The sequence below is a fragment of the Ammospiza caudacuta genome, chromosome 5, assembly GCF_027887145.1.
Source record: "Ammospiza caudacuta isolate bAmmCau1 chromosome 5, bAmmCau1.pri, whole genome shotgun sequence".
Taxonomy (NCBI): Eukaryota; Metazoa; Chordata; class Aves; order Passeriformes; family Passerellidae; genus Ammospiza; species Ammospiza caudacuta.
This window is the reverse complement of record NC_080597.1, coordinates 29,019,846-29,039,726: the sequence shown is the minus strand read 5'-3', so window position 1 is coordinate 29,039,726 and position 19,881 is coordinate 29,019,846. Positions and strand designations below refer to the sequence as shown.

At 41.3% G+C, this 19,881-nt stretch overlaps 1 protein-coding gene across 2 annotated transcripts in view; it reads left to right on the top strand.

Annotated features, from left to right (window-relative positions):
- Positions 1 to 19,881, top strand: part of MRTFA (myocardin related transcription factor A) — an 86,088-nt gene that overhangs the window by 25,579 nt on the left and 40,628 nt on the right. Inside the window, exon 1 of one of the 2 annotated variants that reach the window (XM_058805766.1) lies at positions 12,240 to 12,474. The exons of the other annotated variant lie outside the window; for it this stretch is intronic. Coding sequence (XP_058661749.1) covers positions 12,348 to 12,474 — 127 coding nt within the window. The 5' untranslated portion in view covers positions 12,240 to 12,347. Of the gene's footprint in view, positions 1 to 12,239; positions 12,475 to 19,881 lie in introns of those variants that run through there. 2 annotated transcript variants of the gene reach the window in all.

Genomic DNA, 19,881 nt, shown 5'->3' with positions numbered 1-19,881 from the left:
TTTTCTTTTTTTTTTTAATTCTGCTGGAGATACTCTGGTTGAAGCTGTTGTTCCTTGTCTCTGTTTTTCATTATTTGAGATTTGGACTTTGTGTTCACTGATGTCAACTCAAATATATGCCATTTAAAATATATATTGAGCGGGTTTACTTTATTAAAGTTACTACGTGACACTGAGGTATCACTGATGAAAGATTGCAACTCGCAAAACATTTGGTTCAGAGGGTACCTTGAGCTTGACTGACTGCAAAACATTCCCAAAGCTTAGAGCCTTCAATGTTCCTTCACTAAAAACTGAAATAAACAGAAAACTTTTTAGTATACCTTTGCTGATTTCATGTTGCTTTTGAATAAGTAAGAACAAGAGCCAGACCAGTAGACTCCTTTTGGAAAAAAACACTATTGCTAGTCTTACCTTGAAAACTGAGAGATTAATGAGATTCTAGAATGTGTAGTGTATGAAAAGTGGTCTCTAAGGCTTGAAAATTTCAGCCCATTTAAAAGTCAAAGCATCTTTTAAGTTTAAGCTAGAAACTTACTGGCAACTTTAAATGGACCAGAAAGGAACAGCAATTTTTAACAGACTTGCAGTACTCTACAGCATTTTAAGTTTGTTTGCTTTTTAATTTATTGTGATTTCTATATAGTGCACAACACTCGATTTCCATTCTAGGATTTAAAAAAAATTGTTGTTCTTATGATTATTTTTCTTCTTCTCTTTGTCCTGGACTTTGCATTATGGTGACAGACAAAGTGGCTGCATATAATAAGAGCCTGCTCCACTCCTCCCAGTGTTCCTTGGAGAGAGGCAGTCACTGTTTGCTGTGGTTGTTGATTTAGTGCCTGGGAAGAATGAGGCTTTTTTGGACCCCTTCCTCATCTCTCTCTTGCTAAGGGAGCCTGCGTCATTGAGAAATGTTTAACCTTCTGGCCCTGAAGCAGGACTGGAAACTTTGTTGCAAAATCTAGAAGCTAAAACTGGATCTTGCAAATGTTATTTATGTGAGCTACTCTTTCCTTTGATTTAATTGGGACAGGAGATTGCAGAGCTTGATTTAGAATTTTGAGTAGCAACTAATTTGGAGAGTTAGCAGGGGGGAAAATAATTTCTTTAGTGAAAAATGGTGAATAACTGATTTAAGAGAAAAGGAGAGAAGAACTGGGAGCATAAAACGGAAAAGTGTGGGAGGACTTAGTGGAGAAAAATGTCCTAAGATCATAATTCTGGCATTGTCACGTACTTGAGTGTTTCTTTCTCACTTGTATCAGGAGGCTGGATGTGCATAATTTTATTCCTGTAACAGAAGTTGGTTGTGGAGAGCTAGTGGCCTAAATTGTGATGGGAACCTAATTTCCAGGGGGTTGATTTAATAGCAGATACAGCTTCTTGTATATGTCTTATTTTCCCAGACTGCCCACTTTTTTCCTTCTGCCTCCTCCCCCATCCTGGACCATGAGGGTTCTTCTAACACTTCTGCAGAATTTCCAGATGTCTGGCTGCCCTGCTGCAACTGCGCTCCATTAACCGAGAGGGAAGAAGACACTCAGAAATCCCAAACATTTCTGCAGCATAATCATAATAAATCTGACATATCATGAAACTGTTGTGCTTGTGCTAATTAAGTATCTAGTGTGCTTGTAGTACAGAGAGTAATGCTGATGTGCCCACAGAGTGTTGATTTTATTTCACATGGTCTGGCTGTCTATACACAGCGCATGCCTGTATGTTTATCTTCAAGATATTCCAAACAGAAATGTGGCAGCTCTGTCTGTTGGGACCCAATATCTTCATGGTAAACTAAAATAAAGAAACTAAATTGAAACAAAAATGAAGAAGCTTGTCTCAAGGGTGAAATAACACAAAGCAGTTTAAATTATTTGTCCCAGTGGTGTCGTGACCAGTGGAAGGGAGGGGAAGGGGTTGTACTTTCCTTCACTCCTGTTTTGCAGCAGCAGTAGCAGCTCAGTGCACCTACTACTTAACCCCAGGTAACTTGGACAATTGGACTTTCTTGTGAGGAGTCTAATTCACTTTTGAAAACAAAGCCATTAAAACCCTCTCACTTTTCTGATGCATCAGTGACTCTAATTAACTCACTGAACTTTCTTATGAAATCTCGAGCCCTCAAAAAGAAGGAATGATGAGAGCATAATGCTAGATCATTTCATTTGGCTTCGGTAATAGCACTTAAACTCTGTACTGAACAGTGAAACTGAGGGAGCAGATAAACAGTTTCAACTCTGAAATCGTAAGTAGGGTTAGAAAACTACTGAAGTCTAGGTCATGGAGCCTCTAAATGGTGACAGTGGCTGGATAGTAAGTCCAAGGGACAGAAAAGATTGGCCAGAAAAGAATAATATACAGTGCATGATTGATAGATTCAAAATATTAAGAATTAAATTAAAAGTAAGTGATTCTTAAGAGGATATTAAGAATATCAGCATTTCCCCAGTAGGAGGTTTGTCATGTTAGAATTTGCTTTGATTTTACTCTGAGGTTGTTACCTATCTATGAAAGACAAGCAAGTCTCTGGAAAAAGGGTGGTTACACATCTCTCACAGAATGGTTGAAGTTGGAATGTCATCTTCTTCCCCAACCCCCCTGCTCAAGCAGGCTTCCCTAGAGCCAGTTGCTTAGGACTGTGTTCAGATGGCTTTTGAATATCTCCATAGATGGAGACTTCACAACCTCTTTGGGCAACCTGTGCCAGTACTCAGTTGCACTCACAATAAAAAAAATTCTTTCCTGATGTTTTTAGGGAGCCTCCTGTGTTCCAGTTTGTGCCCATTGACTCTGATCTTGTCACTGGGTGACATTTGAGAGGAGTCTGGCTCAGTGTTCTTTGTACCATTCCTTCAGATTTTTAGATGGATAAGCTCTCTAGTATGGTCATGGCTCTGCTGTCCTGGGGACCTCAGAGCTTGAGCCAGCACTGCAGGGGTGGCCTCATCAGGGCTGAGCAGAGTAGGATCACCTCCCTTGGTCTGCTGGGAACGTTCCTCCTAGTGCAGCTAAGGGTTCCTTCCTTAGCCTTCTTTGTCCAAGGGTGTCTCATGTTCACCTTGGTGTCTTGTGGGACCCCCAGACCCTTTTCTGCCAATCTGCTTTGCAGCAAATTGGCCCCCAGCATGTGCTGCTGCACCCCCTGGCCCAGCCAGTCAGTGTTCAGTCCGCCTCACAGTCTCCTCAGCTGGCTCAGACTGACTTCTTCAGCTTCTCTGGGAAAGTCTTGCAGTGTCAAAGCCTCACTGAGGACAGACAGACAGACAATGTCCACTGCTCTCCTCTCTTACACCAGGTCTGTCTCTGCACACTGTAACTGAAACCTAAAGACAGATTTGCTGTCGTGCCCAGGGAACAATATTTTCTGATAGGAGAGAATTGTGAATTCATAGTCAGTTCTGGCCTTACTATAGCATAATTGCTAAAAGTAAGCATATGGCAATGTCTGTTCTGTTCAAATTGGTTTTGTTCTAAAGAGTTTGTTCACAAGTGACTTCTGTTTAGCCGGCTGTTAGATGTACTGGGAGCAAGCAGCCAAGTTCTGCCAGATCATAACAACTGGCAGCCATCTAAAAACCATATCTTTCCTCTTTATGTTTGTCTATTCAACTAGATCCTCCACCATCTTGCTTTATTGCAGTCCCACCCTAATGGTCCCTTTCTTGTGTCTGGATTCATAAAATAGATTTGATAGCCAAGGAAGGGAGGATACACGGATTTCTAATTCCAGTTCTGACACACAGACTCTGTGTTATATGTAAATCTACTTGTTTTAACCTAGTTTATCCAATCAAAATGTTTTTTAAAATAGATTTGGATTGATTAGAATCCATAAATGTGAGATTCTGACTAATAAGTTCTGGTAGCTTATACCAAAGCAAGAAGGGAAGATCTTAAAGGGGTGTGAGGCAGCTAATGGAAAATTGTGACTGAAGAGACTTCTCTGCATATTGTTTCAGGTGAACTTACAGATTTAGGAGGAGGCAAGCAGAACAGAAAGCTGATGTCTGAGTCAGAACATCATGTTCCAAGCACACTTTTCTTTACAGTTATAAGCCCTTAGGCTGCGTGCCTTCCAATGCTTTTAGGCCAGTTGGTGATTAAAACTCCTAAGATTGGCAGGTTTTGCTGGGGAGAGGATACACCCTCACAGCTACTTACCTTTTTTCTTTGCTTTCATGGCTGACATTACCAGAAATCTTGAATATGAGATAAAATTTGTTTTAAAAGTAATCATGCTCCTTGCAAAGGAGGCCTGTATCTTTGTCCATCGTTCCTTTAGATAAAGGAACATAAACCTGTGGTTTGGTTGATGCAGAACCGAATTCACTTAAAAATGTAGTCTATGGAGAAGGATGGTAGTGCTGTCAAAACTGTATCTTCCTAAAGTGATGAGTCCCATGAAAGGGTTAACAGACTTCTTCCATCGTAACATGACAAGAATATTTTTCTTGCTAATCAAAAGCTGAGTAATTTAGCAGCATTCAGGTAAAAACTGTCCCATATCAAGTCTAAAATTCTCCCTTTTTTGAGATTTATGCTTTATGTTTCACTTAAGGTCTGAAACATCTGCATGTGTGGAGGGGGGATGAATCCATACAAGACCCTGGAAGTTCTTTCCAGGATCAATGTGTCCATATCATGAGTTCAACCATATCATGGCTGTGTGCCTTGACATTGTCTCAGGTTCATTTTATGTTGTAGCTATAGATTAAAACTCAAACACACTGCATTTTTTATATTGGAAACAAATTCAGTTGTTGAAGCCACCATGAGAGCTTGAGATTGGCATTGATATATCCAGGGAATAGCTGAATTTCAGCACTAAAGGAGGAGTTTGAGCATTTGATGTTGGAGGTGGTTTATAGATTTTTGGCAATGCAAGAACTATACATTATACGTTATACATTATAAAGAGAAATTTATTTCCTATCTCGAATAATCCTGACAATAGCAGTTTTCTACTGTGAGGTGAGATGAGCATCCATGAGGAGGAAAGATGAGGCCACTGCTTTTACTGGCAGCTGACCACTGAATTGGTTTAGAGGTATCATAAAGCTTGGTCTCCTACTTTACCTCAACCAAGCCTCCACTACTACCTGATTGTGGCAAAGGACTTGAACCACTTTTAGAGAAAAAGTTAAGAGTTGGAAAAACCCACATCTAAAATGATTAATACTAACTTATTAAATGAATGGGATGGTTTATGGTCTTTTTAGAATTTTATCTCCATTTGGGCAGTTTTTTCAAGTTGTGAAGAAAACCTCTGCAACCATAAGGGAAAGATAACCTTTAATAACAATCTAGATTCTGAGATTGCAATTCTGTATCAGATTAACCAAGAATAATGGTCACATTAAGCCTCAACAGTGTTGTTACTGCCCATGTAACCAGGGTGTTTGGAGAAGGAAGTAGCTTTCTGGGCAAAAGTCAGACCTGTAATGAAGGTTTAACTAGTAGCAATTGTGCTAGTATAAGCTGAGAAGTAAATGAAGGGTTTGCTAATCCTTCCACAAGCAGTGTGTGAGCACAGAGTACAGCCTGGCTGTTTCCTCTCTTGTTCAGGTACTTTAAAAATAGACTGCATTTTCCAAGTGTTTGCAGGTAACCCTCTTGTGCAGTAAGTAGGAGGGTTTCATAGGGAAGAAACCTTTTATTGTCAGACATTTAAAGGACGTGGGAGAGAGAAGTGCAGGATAGCTTTTGCTCAACAACCACAGGAATTAGTGACATAACTTCTCAAACTCTTAGACATGCCTTAACATGAGGGGAAGGGTATCTTCTTCCTGTCCTTTCCCAGTTACTCCCTCCTAAAACCTATTTGCTGTTTTAAGACAAATTCAAATTGCTTCCTTTTCCACTTTATCCTGCTCACTAACCCCCTTGGTCTGGCAGCCAGAACTTCCTCTGTTTTTCTGCTCTTGAGAGCAAAACCAAATGTTTTGGACTTTGCTGTTTTCACTTGTACATAGTGGTTTAAATTAAAGTCTGGAATATCTGTAAGAGGAAATGTTTTGAAATGTTTTGAAACGTCTTGTGCTCAGTGTTCTCCACTGGTCACAGTGTATACTCACATGTCAGTGCTGTTCACTTAAGAGTTGGACTCGATGCTCCTGGTGGGTCCCTTCCAACTCAGTATTCTCTGTCACTCTGTCTGTGTGATTTCTGCAACCTCTGAGTGTTCCTGCTTGTGGGCAGTGGTGGCAGTGGGGAAATGCACATCTGCACCTGTGTGAATACATCTGCCTACCCCTGGAGAAGCTGAAGTTATTTGGGGAGCATGTGGGTGAACGAGCAGATTAACCGTAGGCAGGAAGGCTGATAAGAACAATTTTAATTTGACCCTTGAGTGTCTGTCTCTGGCTTGAAACCTCTGACTCTTTTATAACAAGTAAACTGTTGCTCTTAGGTAAGAGCAAGGAACTGTTACTTCCTTTGATCTCACTAATTATTTTACATCAAGGTGGGTAATAGCTGAACTGTAGGAATATATGGAATTCTGTTGTGAGTCCAGGTGGAGCAGCTCTCAGTTAAGGCCCTGCACTGGAGATACTCACCCCACATTTGAGATGTGGTTCTTGATGTGTGAGCTCTCACTGTGAAGCTCGTTGGCTTAGCCAAGGTAATTTGAGCTAATCTTTCTAACTTTGCACTGGAACAGAGTGAGAGCATTCATACAACCAGTTCTGGGGGGTCACAATGGGGTGGTAACTCCAAGAAGGGCTAGTAACTTTGAACTGTAAAGAGGTATGCAACAGTGTTTGCATCTAACCAGAATCTATCAACCAAAATGATAAAAATAACAAATAAGTTGTGCTTGGATATGCGCTTTTAATTTATTTGCTTGTTTTTGTTGGGCTTATATGCTCTGTGGGCTGTAGTTGCTTGGGAACTGGTTGTAAAACTTCTTTCTCTTAATCCCTCTGCTTTTGTTCTACCCTCTATTGTGAAGTTTTCTGTCATGGACAGAGTCCTTCCACTGCTTTGGTCAGAGAATCCACCTTTTCTTCTCTGGGCTTGAAATCTCTCCTTGGGCAACACCTTTTTGTAGTCAAGGAGTGTATATGCAGCTTTTTAGAGCACAGAATTGACAGAACTGCTCTCAGTGGTTTTCTGAAGAAAATCCAACTAAATTAACCAACTTGTCTTCAAAAGTTGCACCATTTTTTTTGGCTGCATAGTGACACCTTCTGAGCAGATGTTCCCCTCACATGTAGTAGTATCAGGAGCATGTGCTACATGCTCCTGATACTACTACTTTTGTTTGCACATGATCTGGAGTATTACAGACCTCCGGACCATTTCCTTCTCTTTATCACACCCAGCTTGCTCAGTGCACTGGGTCCTGGAGGGAGGAAGGAGGAGAGGCATGGTCCATAAGTGAACTGACATCTTTGCTTCCCTTCCTCTGTAGTTTCCCTATTTTCAGCCCTTGTAGTAATATTTCTGGAGTCCCTTTGCAGTGCTGACATCTGAGCTCCTGATCTAGGGAGGGGAGAGGTGGGAAAATCAAAAGTTTTGGCATTGTTGTGGCACACTTTGCTCCTTAGGTCTGTGGAGCCTGGGAGAGAGGCAGGGCTGAGTTACTCATTGCTAGCAGAGGGGGATGGGATTGCTGCTGCTGCCTTTCCACACCTCACTTGCCATGTTGACTTGCCTTGCTGGTTGGAAACTGCTTATCTCTGGAGTTAATCAAATGCAGATCAGAGTTGCATTCCTTGGGCTCAACTGATTCTTCTTGGTCCAGTGTTTTGCAGATAGGGATCAAGGATTTCATGTGCTTCGTGTTTTCAGGGAAAGGCAAACTGACATCTTGGCTGAATCCCAAGGAATGGAGTGGGTGGCAGAGTTTATATATGGGCTGGGGGTTGATTTGGCTCTAGCTGCTGTGTAAAGTTCACTTTGACAGCTGAAAGATGCAGAGAGAAGCACTTTCAGAATTAGAGACAGTGAGGTAATGAGAAAGTGACATAGGGAAGGAAGTGGAGGGGGGGAGGTGGGGGAAGGGAGGGCTCAAAACTCGCCTTGACATCATCTGATAGGTTTTCCACCCTGTGCAGCAGCTATTTTTATGCTTTCAACTCACAGTAATTACAGCTCAATGACAGCCAACTTGCCAAAAGCAGGGGTGGTGGTATATCCCAGAGTGGGTTGGAGGACTCAAAAGCTACAACAAAAGTCCAGGTTCCCAGGCATGATTCCTGCTGCTGTGACCTATTTTTACATCTGCATGGTGGTTTAGCATTGGCTACCTGTCATGTCTAGGAGTTTTCTGAAAGCTGAATGGCAGCACTAGCTGTCACCAGCTGGTTGAAAATACAAGAGTAGGTAAATTTCAGGCTCTTCCTGAGAACTGGAGAAGCAAAAATGTTCGGTGCTCCCAGCCTCGCTTTTCTTCCTCTTCCTAAAGGTCATTGTTGGTGGGAGGCATTGTTGGTGGATCCTGGGAATATCCACAGTGAACTCACATTACATAGATGTGATCCCTAGCTGAGAAATAAGCAACACAAGTGTCAGTGTGCAGTCTGTATTTATTTTGAAGTATAAAATGAATTGAGTTGTAAGACATCAAAGCTTCACAGTGATGTAGTGCAGCTTTTTATTATTTTCCCAGCTTTTGTCTACTTGCTAGAAATCTCAGACAGATTTCAAATGTAGTGGGCTCATACTTCTTTCTTAGGATTTATCTAGCTTAGACCTTGGCTGAGATCTCTCTCATGTTGCCTGAGTAAGATTTTAGCAATATATTGTTTATATTTCATCACTAAATTATGTGCATGCAGATCACTGCAGGTGTTGTGTCCTGTGAGAACATTAGTACTGAGGGAAAGAGGAGAATGTGCATTGAACTGCAGAGCAGACTGGAGGTGAAAGGAGGAGAAAAATGCACATTTGAAGGTGGTGGTGGAGATTATGAGCACATTTTCTATTTGCCTAATAATTTGAATTTTAAAATATTTTGGGAGAAAGAAATTAATGATGCGGTTTTGTGTTACAATTGAGCTCGTCCAAGGTCTACCCTATGTTAAGGTTGGTCTGGCCCCTTCTCTTCCTTCCCCGGCTTTTGAAGATAGAAAGATACAAGAAAATAATTCATTAAAATTTGTGTGTATTTGAGGTACCACTACCTATTCACTACTTGGAGTGGTACCTCAAATGCAAGTGCTGCATTCCATGCCCTCCAGAAGGAGCAGCAGTATCTGTGCAAGCCTGTGTGCTCCTGATGCAGCATCTTGGAGGAAGAATACATCCCCACATTCTGTGTCTTATTTCACACTTGAAAGTCACAGGATGTACAGCTCAATTCATGTCTCATGGATAGATTATGAAAACTGGGCCTGATGTTTTTCGGATGAGAAATCTGTAGCAAATACTTAGGTGCCCTTGGTAAAGGTGATTGTTTTGCCAACAGCTCTTCTGCCAATTCCAGGGTAAAAGTTGTGCAAGGCACTGAATGTTGGGTGTGCATTAGTGGAGTTGATCTTTCTTTACTGAATTGTTAAGCAACTGAAACTGTTGTTGGACTCCTACCTCTGCTGTGAAATGGGTTTTCCAGTCTATCCTGCTGATTTCCAGAGTAACTGTCAAAGTTACTTCTTACAGTGCACTGATATTTCTGTCCATGTGATTGCTGATCAGACTTTCAGATCCCTTACATCACCACTACACCAGGATCCAGTAAAACAAATTAAACTTTTAAAAACTTTCTTTATGTTTATAAACAGTGGCAATCAGTGTTTTGTACAACAGGTTGCTCTTGCCCTTTACTTATCTCTTAGATTCCATGTTTTGCAAGGGGAAGACCCACAAGTGCCTGATTATGTACTGAATGTATCCTCCAGTGTAGGCCCTCTTATCCATGTCCTCTTTGGAGTGCTGTGGCCCAGATAATTTGGATAATTACTTTCTTTTAGAACACTAAATAATGCTGTGGGACAAATTTGATACTGTAAGACAAAAGTTTAGAATACCTTCCTCAGAAAATAAAAGATTTACCTGTCTACCATTGAGACAGTCAAGTGCTTTTCTATCCAAGCTGTTTTCTGCACAGGAAAAAAGAAAGGTGTGTCTGTGTACATGTCTGCAGTCCTGCAGTAATACATTGAAAGGATTAGATCTTCATCAGTTCTTAAAGTTTTCTTCATCAGAACTTGGACAATGTGTTCAGGCTGCTTTGGCAATACTTGGCTATTGGCAGGTTTGCTGCATGAGCAGCCAGCTCATGTTTCTCAGGTTTTGCATGCAGTAGTGACCTGCTAACTCAGGGGCCCTGGTTGGCAGAATAATAGTAGGTTCTGACCTCTGTAGCTGAATCTTGTCATTTTTACCATCCAGATGGTATATTCTTGCCAGGAAAAGTAGAACTGGCCCTGGCACTGGATAATTGTTCTTTAGTTACTACAGTTATGGGACCTCCCTGCTCAGAGTATCAGGCCTGACTCAATGTGCAGTTTTGTGTTGCTGCTGAAAGGGGAGATCTGGACAATGTGTTCCTTTATCTTCTCCTTCATCCTTTCTTTAGAACTCTTGTGGTGTGCTGGCTCTGTTTCCCAAGGCAGCTCCCCACAGTGCAGTGACTGCTAATGCTCACGCAAAAACAGGCTCTGCTATTTGTGCAGTAATTTGACCTTACTGACTAAAGTTCACTGTGAGACTGAACCTTCACCTGACTTCTACAAATCCTAAAATTAAGATGGAAATTTCTGTTGAGTATATGATGGTAGTTCAGGAGCCGTGCAATTCCAGAGCTTTATAGTATCACCAAAGGTGTATTTTTACTCATGGTAAGATTGGAGTTTGGATTCTTACCTGGGTGAAGGTTGAGCATTTCAAAGTAAGAAGAGTATTGTTGAAAGTACTCAGAAATGTCACTGATGCCATTCAGCATTTGGTTGAACACTGCTTGTCTTAGCTATTACTTTCATTATTAGAGACATTTTTTCCCTCATTGTAATTCCAGCCTTGCTTTATAAAATGGTTTGAATGCCTCTCAGGCTGTTTGGAAATGAGAAAATTTTGTCTTGATTGGGATGGGAACAGAATATGAATTGGAAACTGTTCCTGTAGTGTTTAGCGTATTCATCTTTTTATTTTTGTCCTTGTGGTTTTCTTTGATGATTACTATTCGTATTTTTTTCCTGGAAAGAAGATAACAAGAGTACTTTTATTAGGTATGTGTAATCATTGGACATATATATATATATATATATATATATATATTTTTTTTTTTTTTTTTTTTTTTTTAACCCAGACTTCATTGCACTTCTTATGATTCATGCTTAGCAAAATTAAAAACCAGCACAGCTACCAGCTGTACTGGTGAGAGTACCTCCTGGTTGTTGCTCAGCTGGAACGTGGCTTTCCCTGGCCACTTCCAATTCCAGTACCATGCTGGGGAGTGTGTATAACCAAAACTTGTCAGCCATGTGGAATCTGTTCATGATACACATGAAATGAGCTGTAGATGAGGTGGCTGCCCCCATACAAACATAGATTCTGAAGTTCTAGTGCTTGCAGGAGAGGGTTACAGATTTGGGGCTGCAGATTATCTTCAGGTAGGTGTTTCTACTAGGCTGGGAGAACAGATTTAAGGGAAGAAGGGGTGAGAATATGTGTGTGCACAGAAGTATCCTGCTCTTACCTGTGTGTGGTCTCAGGTCAAATGCATATGAAGACTCTTGTTTCTTGGATTATCAGTTTAGCTTTCTCCACAGCTAATGCTCTTGTTTCTAAGGGTTTAAGCAGGAAGGGAGAAAAAGCTTGTGCTCTCAGAGCAGGGGTATTCTCCTGGCTGTGTGCACAGCGTGCTTACAGTCGGGAGATGCAGGGGGAGAGAGGGATCTGCTCTATCACATGACATTGCCTGTCTGGCAGGTGTCTGCAGTGTGAGTAGAGAAACCAACTGTTCACTATTTTGGGTGAATGAGGTTGGCTGTTACTGCAAGTGGCCCCACAAAGAAGTCCACACATCTGTTGATAAGCAGTGCTCTGCATACTGGGTGCCCGAATGCTTAGAGCTGCTTGCTGAAACACTGAAGTTTCTGTTTCAGCTTTGAGATCATAGGAGGAAAAATTTTGCCAAGAGCCTTGCCGGTTTTAATCTTTAGATGTTGGCTGTCAGGCTTTGTCTGTGCCTACAGAACCTCTCTGTTCTGATGCAAGCCCAGCCTTGGAATCAAGCAGTAAACTGATTTTTTTTCTGCTCTACTGCTTGGTGCAGTGACTGAAACCTGGTAGAGAGGGATTGCAGTTGGGTCTCTTGTGAGGATTAAGCACCCCTTCCACTTGCCTGGACGCCTCCTGTGATACAGAATCCGCCTTCAGGTCCAGGGATTTCCTCTAACATGTTGGATAAAGCCAAGACACTGCAGCCTGCCTATGTGGGGATTGTGCCGCTCGCAGAGACTGTGTCAAAGCAAGGCAAGAGCTGTTCAAGCACGTATCAGGATTCATACCACAGCTTACGAGAAGGTTAGCAGGCTCTGCGCTCTTAAATCCCTGTGTAATTCATTTGTGGGGGCTTCATTTTGATTTTTTTTCTTTTTGTGTGTGTTTTTGTGGGTTTTTTTCCACTCTTGCATATTGCCTGGTTTTTGCTTTCTGGGCAGTAGTCCAGATTTTGGGTTTCCCACTGACTCCTGTGACTTCTTGTCCCTGAAGGCATTAAGCATGTCACTCGACAAGCCTGGAGCTTTGTATGAAGTGACTTGCAGTGCCGGGATCTTGAGGCAATTGCATTTGGAAGTTTTGGTTTCAAACTTAAAATTTCTTCTTCTCCCCTATGTCTGTAGGCCTCTTGTGAGCAAGGTTTTAAGGCTGTTTCCTTTAGGGTGTAAAGGCTTGTTGTGGAGGGGCAACTGTGCCTTGAAGAAGATAAGAGTACCATGTTTTAAGTATCTTTGTGTTCTTGTTTTGAGAGTGTGCAAGGAGTGTTGTGTATATATCTAAATGTGATTTTGTTTTAGTTGTTGGTATTCTGCAAATATGTGTGATTTTTTAAATGAGAATTTAACAATTCTGAAACACTACGTAGACAGAGAGAGGTCAGATTCCAGGGAGTGATATCTAAAAGGAAAGAAGAGGATCTGGAGGGATTGAAAAAGATTGAGAAGATGAAAACAGGCAGTGATCCATTCATAGTGCACAGCATTATAAATATCAACAAACAGGAACTGGGAAAAGATTACGGAGAAGAATGGCAGAGCATCACAAAAAGCCAATGGCAAGCAGCAAGGTTTATGTTTTATCAGAAATACTGGATCTATCTACAAGTGAAATTTTATTAGGAATTTGCAGAAGGAAACAAAGATCTGGAGTACAGTGGCCTCAGAATAAGGTGATGACTGATTTTAAGAGCGAGTAATGTCATCTGAAAGGAGGGGAAAATAACTTTCTGACATTTTGCACAGCAAAGCAAGATAAAGGAGGGGTAGGTGTTGAGGACAATAATCCAGATAGAATAAGGCCATGTTTGTTGTACAAAGATGGCCAGTGTGTGGAAGAGGATTTTAGCAGTTGCATTTAGAGGGTTTTTCTCTGGTATGTAGTCTAGGCCTGCTGGAGCTGCCAGACAAACCTGTTAGGTGTCTGCCCTCAATTGTCACTTCCCCTACCAAGCCTATTTAACATCTATCAAGAGCTAGCTTGTTGTTAATTTTTAAAAATATTACTATTTTTGTGCATGTTTTCATTGGAATATTCTTTGTTGAAGTACTATGGAGAAGGAAAAGAAAACTGAAGTCCAAGTCCTCAAATTCAAGTTCAGGAGTTATAAATCCATTAGTATAGGCAGTGTTCCCAGATTTCTTTATCTGCTTTGGAGACACAGAGCTACAGCACATCAATCTTCAGAGGAAAAAAACAACCCAAAATTTAAAAAAAGCCAGAACTTGCATCTGCTCTCTGTTTGCAAGCATTGGCCTTCACAGAAGGTGAGCACTGTGCATTTGGATGTACCAGGATACATCTTTCATCCAGTCACTAAGTATCACAAGCTGTACCGTGGGATAACAAGGAAAAAGCAATACTGTCTTACTTTAATCAATATAAAAAGGTTTGTTGCTGTCTCAAGTTGAAGTGAATTAAGGCCATTGAAATCTTGTATAATTCTGGTTATTGGAAAATCTTTGTTGACTCTGCAAAGTCCAGCAAAACCATCAGTCTACCCCATGGCTGATTCATGATGCTCTAATGGCACATGTGATAAGGAAAGCTGCTTTCCACCAGCTACCAAATGAAGGTTAGGAAAGAGAAATAGATGCCAGCTTCTTTCCTGTCAGATGAAGGAAATAATAACACTTTAGGTTTGCTGCTGCTCCATTCAAGTCTCCTGCAGTCTTGGGATGCCTGTTGTATTTATTCTGTAGCATGCACTGTATTTTGCAGAGCCAATTCTTATGGCAGCAGAGGAACAGATGCATCCATGTGTAAACCCTTATGGAAGTCCAGAATTAGCATTGAGCTGAGACTGATGACTGTTGTGCTTTAGTTTTTGGTCTCCCTAAAAATGGGACAGCTTAGTTTCATTGTCACCAAGACAGAAAAAGCATGCATTTCTGTGCCTGACTCTTAATAAAACTGGACAAATAGGGGCTGTCTATACCAACAGTGACAATGCTCATCTATTCTCTTAATGATTCTCATGAGAAGCAGCTATCTGGAATAGACTACATCTTGCTTCCTGATTTCTGGAAAACAGATGTCTCCTAAATCTGATTTATTTCTTTTTTTTTAATTAGGACTTGACATTGAAGTTTGGGAACTGGTGATCCTTTCTCCACAGAAATGGATTTGACATGCAGAAGTCAAAGAACTTAAGCTTGTATTTTTCAAAGTATGTGTTAGGGCAGTTATTTGCAAAATTCCTAGAATTCAGGAATCCATAAACATGTTTTCTATTCAAGAATGCCTTGGAGTGATTTAGTCTTCAAATACTAGAGCCCAGTTTGCAGTTCCTGGATCAGTTAACACAACAGTGTGGTAGCCCCTCATGAGAGATGTGAAGAGGGAATTGCAAAAAGCTACTCAAAACCCAATTAGCATTCACATGAGTTTAGCTTAGAATTAAGTACTTCCAAAACTAAATTCCAGCTTTTCCACTTCTGTACTACATCTCTGTACCTCTGTGCTACATGCTCTTAAACTAAATACTTTTTTTTTTCTTCTTTTTTTTTTTTTCCTTTCTTTTTTTTCTTTTTTTTGGCAAGTCCTCCCTTCACAAACATTCAGTGTGACTCGGGGCCTGACACTGAAACTCACCTGTCTTTTTCCAAGATTTGTATCTCAGGGCCCAGACACAGGAACAAGTTCCTGCATGCCATCTGATCTGCACAAACTGTGTGCACATTCTTGGTCCACAGCAAATGGGAGGTAATTTGAGTTAGCTTAGCCTTTGATTAAACTATTAATATCTGTTCAGTACTTTGAAGAGATCAAGAGTCGTGCAAGTGCTTGTTAGCATTTAACTTTCTTCAGGAGTAATCTAGACTTTGTTGTCATTACACCTGCAGCACCTGAAGGTCCAGCTGGCCCTGGCCCCACCTCATGCAGGAGGGCTCAGGAAACCTGCATGAGTAGACTTGGAAGCTCTCAGTCCCAAGGAAATCCCCAGCAAGAGGGCAGCCCCTGCACCCAAGGCATCTCACAGGAATGCAGGGTGACATTTTTCTGTAAAGGGTGATCTGTGTCTTCCTGCTTCAGAGTGGACCTGAAGTTGCTGTGGGGATGTGTGTGAGCAAAGCAAATTCATGGATAAGCAGTGTCAGAAACCAGTCACAAAACACACAGATGCCTTTCTGAATTACGGCCTAATGCATCCCACTGTTTGGAATTATTTATGCAAATAGTGCTCTGACACATTAAAACACAGAAAATGTGTTGAATGTACGGGGAGCTGATCTGCTCTGGCACTTCTTATGGCAGATCCAGAGGCACACCAGACTCCCTGTATCCTCTTGCTGCAGCCACAGCCTGTGACTATGCTTAAAAGTAAGAGGTGCAGTGAAGGTAAGATAATGATATATTTATGTGAAGTGGCTTGAAGTTGACTCAATTTAAATTTATTTTTGTTTAACAGGCAGTGTGCCTCACTTGGCTGTGAGGACTAGAGGTGTCTCAGGGTATTTATTAACTCTGTGACATGAATGGGAAGCTTGGGGAAAGGGTTAACACTGAATGACCAGGGTTTTTGTAAGTCAGTTGTTATCAGTGAAAGAAGAGTCATAGCATTATCCCTGGAGCTGAATTCACATGTTTTTTCAGTCCTGATGCTCTAATGTGTTTTTGATTTTTTTGGATATGACATGTTTTCCCCTCTTGCAGTTTACTAAACTATTCCTGTCAGTGTAATGATCCCCAGCTGTTGCTTTAGCCCTAGCTATTTTCATGCTGGGAATGGGAAGAGGAGGAGGAGAGGGACAGAGGCTAACTTGTTTACCACACTGTGATCTCCTTAATTTGTCAAAAATGGCTATTACAGTGCTTTTTGCAGTGCAAAGTAATACTAAAAGGAAAGAGTTGCAGACTTGGACCTGCAAGAGTAAGGAGATGGAAGGACTCAACACATGCAGAAAACAAAAAAGAGTAGAAACTGGGTGTGGTGTGATGAGTACAGCTGTCAGTAGCATTTATGCAGGCAATGCTTTGAACTGGTAATGATACCAAGTAAAATTTCCAGTAAGTACTTTCCTGCCCTGTCAACTGAATTTTCTTCACAGTGGAACTGAGCTTCACATTCAGTGGCAGTGATGCTGAGGTACTGATAATCCCAGCAACTGGAACACATATTAATAAAGCTTGAAAACACTTGAGTGGCTTTCAGATTTTTGATTTTTTTTCATAATTATCTGTTGTTTCTTTTTTCAAGAAAACATCTCTATTTATACTTTTAAACAGCAAATGACTGATGCTTAGATTTCTTGGGAGATGTTGAAAAGCAGCTGCTTTTTTTGAAAATGGAACCATGATACTGAAACTCAAACTGCTTTCTTTGCATCCAGAAAAAAACTTAGGAGTCCTTGCGCGAAGATGAGGGTCAGTGACAGGAGTGGTTTTCCTTCTGCTTTTTGATCCATCTCAGGCTGCCTGTGTAAATCTTATCTTGGTAATTTTACCATCCACGAGATCTGTCAGTGGTCACCTCTGATTTTTCATCGTGCGGTCACACCTGCAAGTCATTGATCAACAACTTAGTGAACATCTACACCAAAAATAAGTGCCCGCTCAGATCTTTCATTTCGTGCCCCAACTCCCATATCTCCTGTCTTTTCTGAGCATTGAATTACTGATTTTGTCACCTGCTGCATCTATAAATTTTAATCCAAAATGTAGAAGCAGCACATTTTTTGGCAAGAACCTCTGCAACCTATGTAGAAAATGGATACGACTCTTGATGTGGCTTACGCTTATCCAATTAAAACGTGTAGTGAGCCTGTGGGGCAAATTGTGCTGCTTCTTCTTGCAGGAGGCTCCTCCTCCTTGCAGGATGCATCATCTGCCCAAAGGCATTAACATGGAGCAAAATTCATAGTTTCTTTCTTTTACTTGGGATAGTAAAGTAGATACAATGTTTTTCCCTGGCACTATGTAATATTTAGTAACCTGGTAACTCTCCAAACTAAGAGCAGACCTGCAGTAGCTGAAATATGGTGGTTGCTGAGAAGAACTGCAAAATTTTTTTGCTCATCAGTGTATTTAGGAGGGATGATATGGGTAGAAGAAATGTGCAGGTGATCTTCTGTCAGAGTTCATTGTGCAAATAATATAATCAGCAATATAATCATTCTTTCAAGTGAACAAAGGTTTGAACTTTCCAGCCTGCAGTTTTGCCATCTAAAGTGATATTGGCCTGATGCAGCTAACAAGAAATGTGAAAGAAGTTGATGATAACGAAGAGGATATATTGCTTTGGGACATAAATTCTTAGCAAAATTGACTGTGAAAATTGGTGGTTTCTTGACAAGCTTATTTTAAAACTGGCTTTCAGAAATAAACAGCTGTAGAGAAAAACTTTTGTAAAAATATAGCTTTTTGAGAGTTTTGAGTGGAAGTGCCTATGATGGACTTTTCTCCGTCACAGGGACAGGAATCGTCTGTTGCAATCATGCTTATAAAGACCTTGTTCTGTGGTCTCTGTCCCCAGAGGCAGCTCAAAGGCCTGTCACCATTCTGGGGATATTTCCCATAACAACTGCTGTACCAGCTGACACATTTAACATCTTTTTGTTAACCTTCCTCACTGAAACACTTGTCAGGCACAAACATTGTGCTGCCCAGCTGGGTTGCTGGGGACAGAGCTGAGTGATGCTATCTGGGTGATGGAAGGAAGAGATCCTTCCATGACCCAGAGAGAAGTTTTGACATTGTCTATGTGGAGTTTCTGTGGCTTCCTGCTGCTCCATGTCTCTCCAGCAGTAAGTGCATGGAGACTACAGCTGTGTTTTTGTAGGAGTGGAATGTGGCAGTAGGAATGATCTTTGGTTCCTCACCTCTGCAAATCTCACTGCACTGCTGGCAGCCAGAAGCTCCCGTTGCATGATCTGATCAGTATTGCAAGCAACATGTAACCTGTCCCTGCAAACTGTTGTGTGTTCTGCTTCTTATTTTGGGGGGTGTTCTTTTTAGTCACTTGCACCCTTCCTAAGCATTCATGCCTCTTTCTGTGTTACACTTAGGTGTGAAGGTCCTTCTGAGGCTGCTTGCAGCCCCTTTTCACACTCTGATGGGAAATTCTCCCTTTTCAGAAGAAGAAGACATTTTAGAAGTAGATGCTAAACTAACCATACCTTTGTGTCTCTCTGAGAGACTCTTTTACTGCTGCTAATAATATCTGTCACATTGGCTGCAGGCAATGCAGAGGATTGTATCTTCAGGACTGACATGTGACAGTGAATTTTAACTACAGCTGCAAACGCTGTCCCCTGCAGCCACCTCCCTGCCTCAGTGCTGGAGGGAGCCACAGAAGGGAAACGTGGCTGCCCTTCCCCTGCTTTTGTGCGGGATGTGAGTGAAAGCCCACCTCCATTACCAGTTGGAGAGAATCTTGAAGTGTGTGTGATCTGCTGCTGCTGGCAGTCCCCTCTGTGCCCTTCAGCAGGGGACTGAGCCAGCAGTAACATTTTAAACATCTGCAGAATTTGTCCACCAGTCTGAAGTCAGTGGTCACGCAGGCCATTCTGGACTGCTGGGTTTTTTTGGTTTGCTGATTGATCTGTTACACAGAATTGTATTATTTAAATATTTATAGCTATGATAGCACATTAAGCCTCATAGCTCAAATTGTTCAGTGCTATGGATCTTCCCTCATGACAAAAACCACAATTGTCAGTCCTGGAGATGTGTAGTCCAAAGTTTTTTTGAAAGAAAGAAAATATCCATTGAGAAAGGAGGTAAAAAACTGTAGATAGATTGTATCATCAGTGAAAAGATTCTGAGGGACTTTGATGTGCTTTTTATGTGTAATGCAGATTCTGGGGCTCAGCTTCCACGCTGGGCTCCTGTGGAGGAACTGATTTCTAAGGTAGAATGATATGATGGGCACAGCTGAATCTTGCAACCTTTTTCACAAGTAGCATCAGAATTCTAATAGAATTTGTACTTAAACAATAAAGAAGGTGTCAGACTGTTGGAGTGCAGAGGCCAGGATCTTTATTTGAGCCTCACATGCCATGACTGTGGCCAGTGTTCTTTGCAGTCTTTGAGAAAACAGCAAAGATGTTTTTAGCTACCATGAGTTAAAGAAATATGGTGATTCCTTGTAGTATCCACCTGAAATTCTTGCTAAGAGAGAATGCTGGGGCTTGGATAGAAGCTGGTGAAAGGAATGCTGACTAGATAGGGAATGCTCTGAGTCTTCCTTGTGCATGTAATAGGCACCTTGGA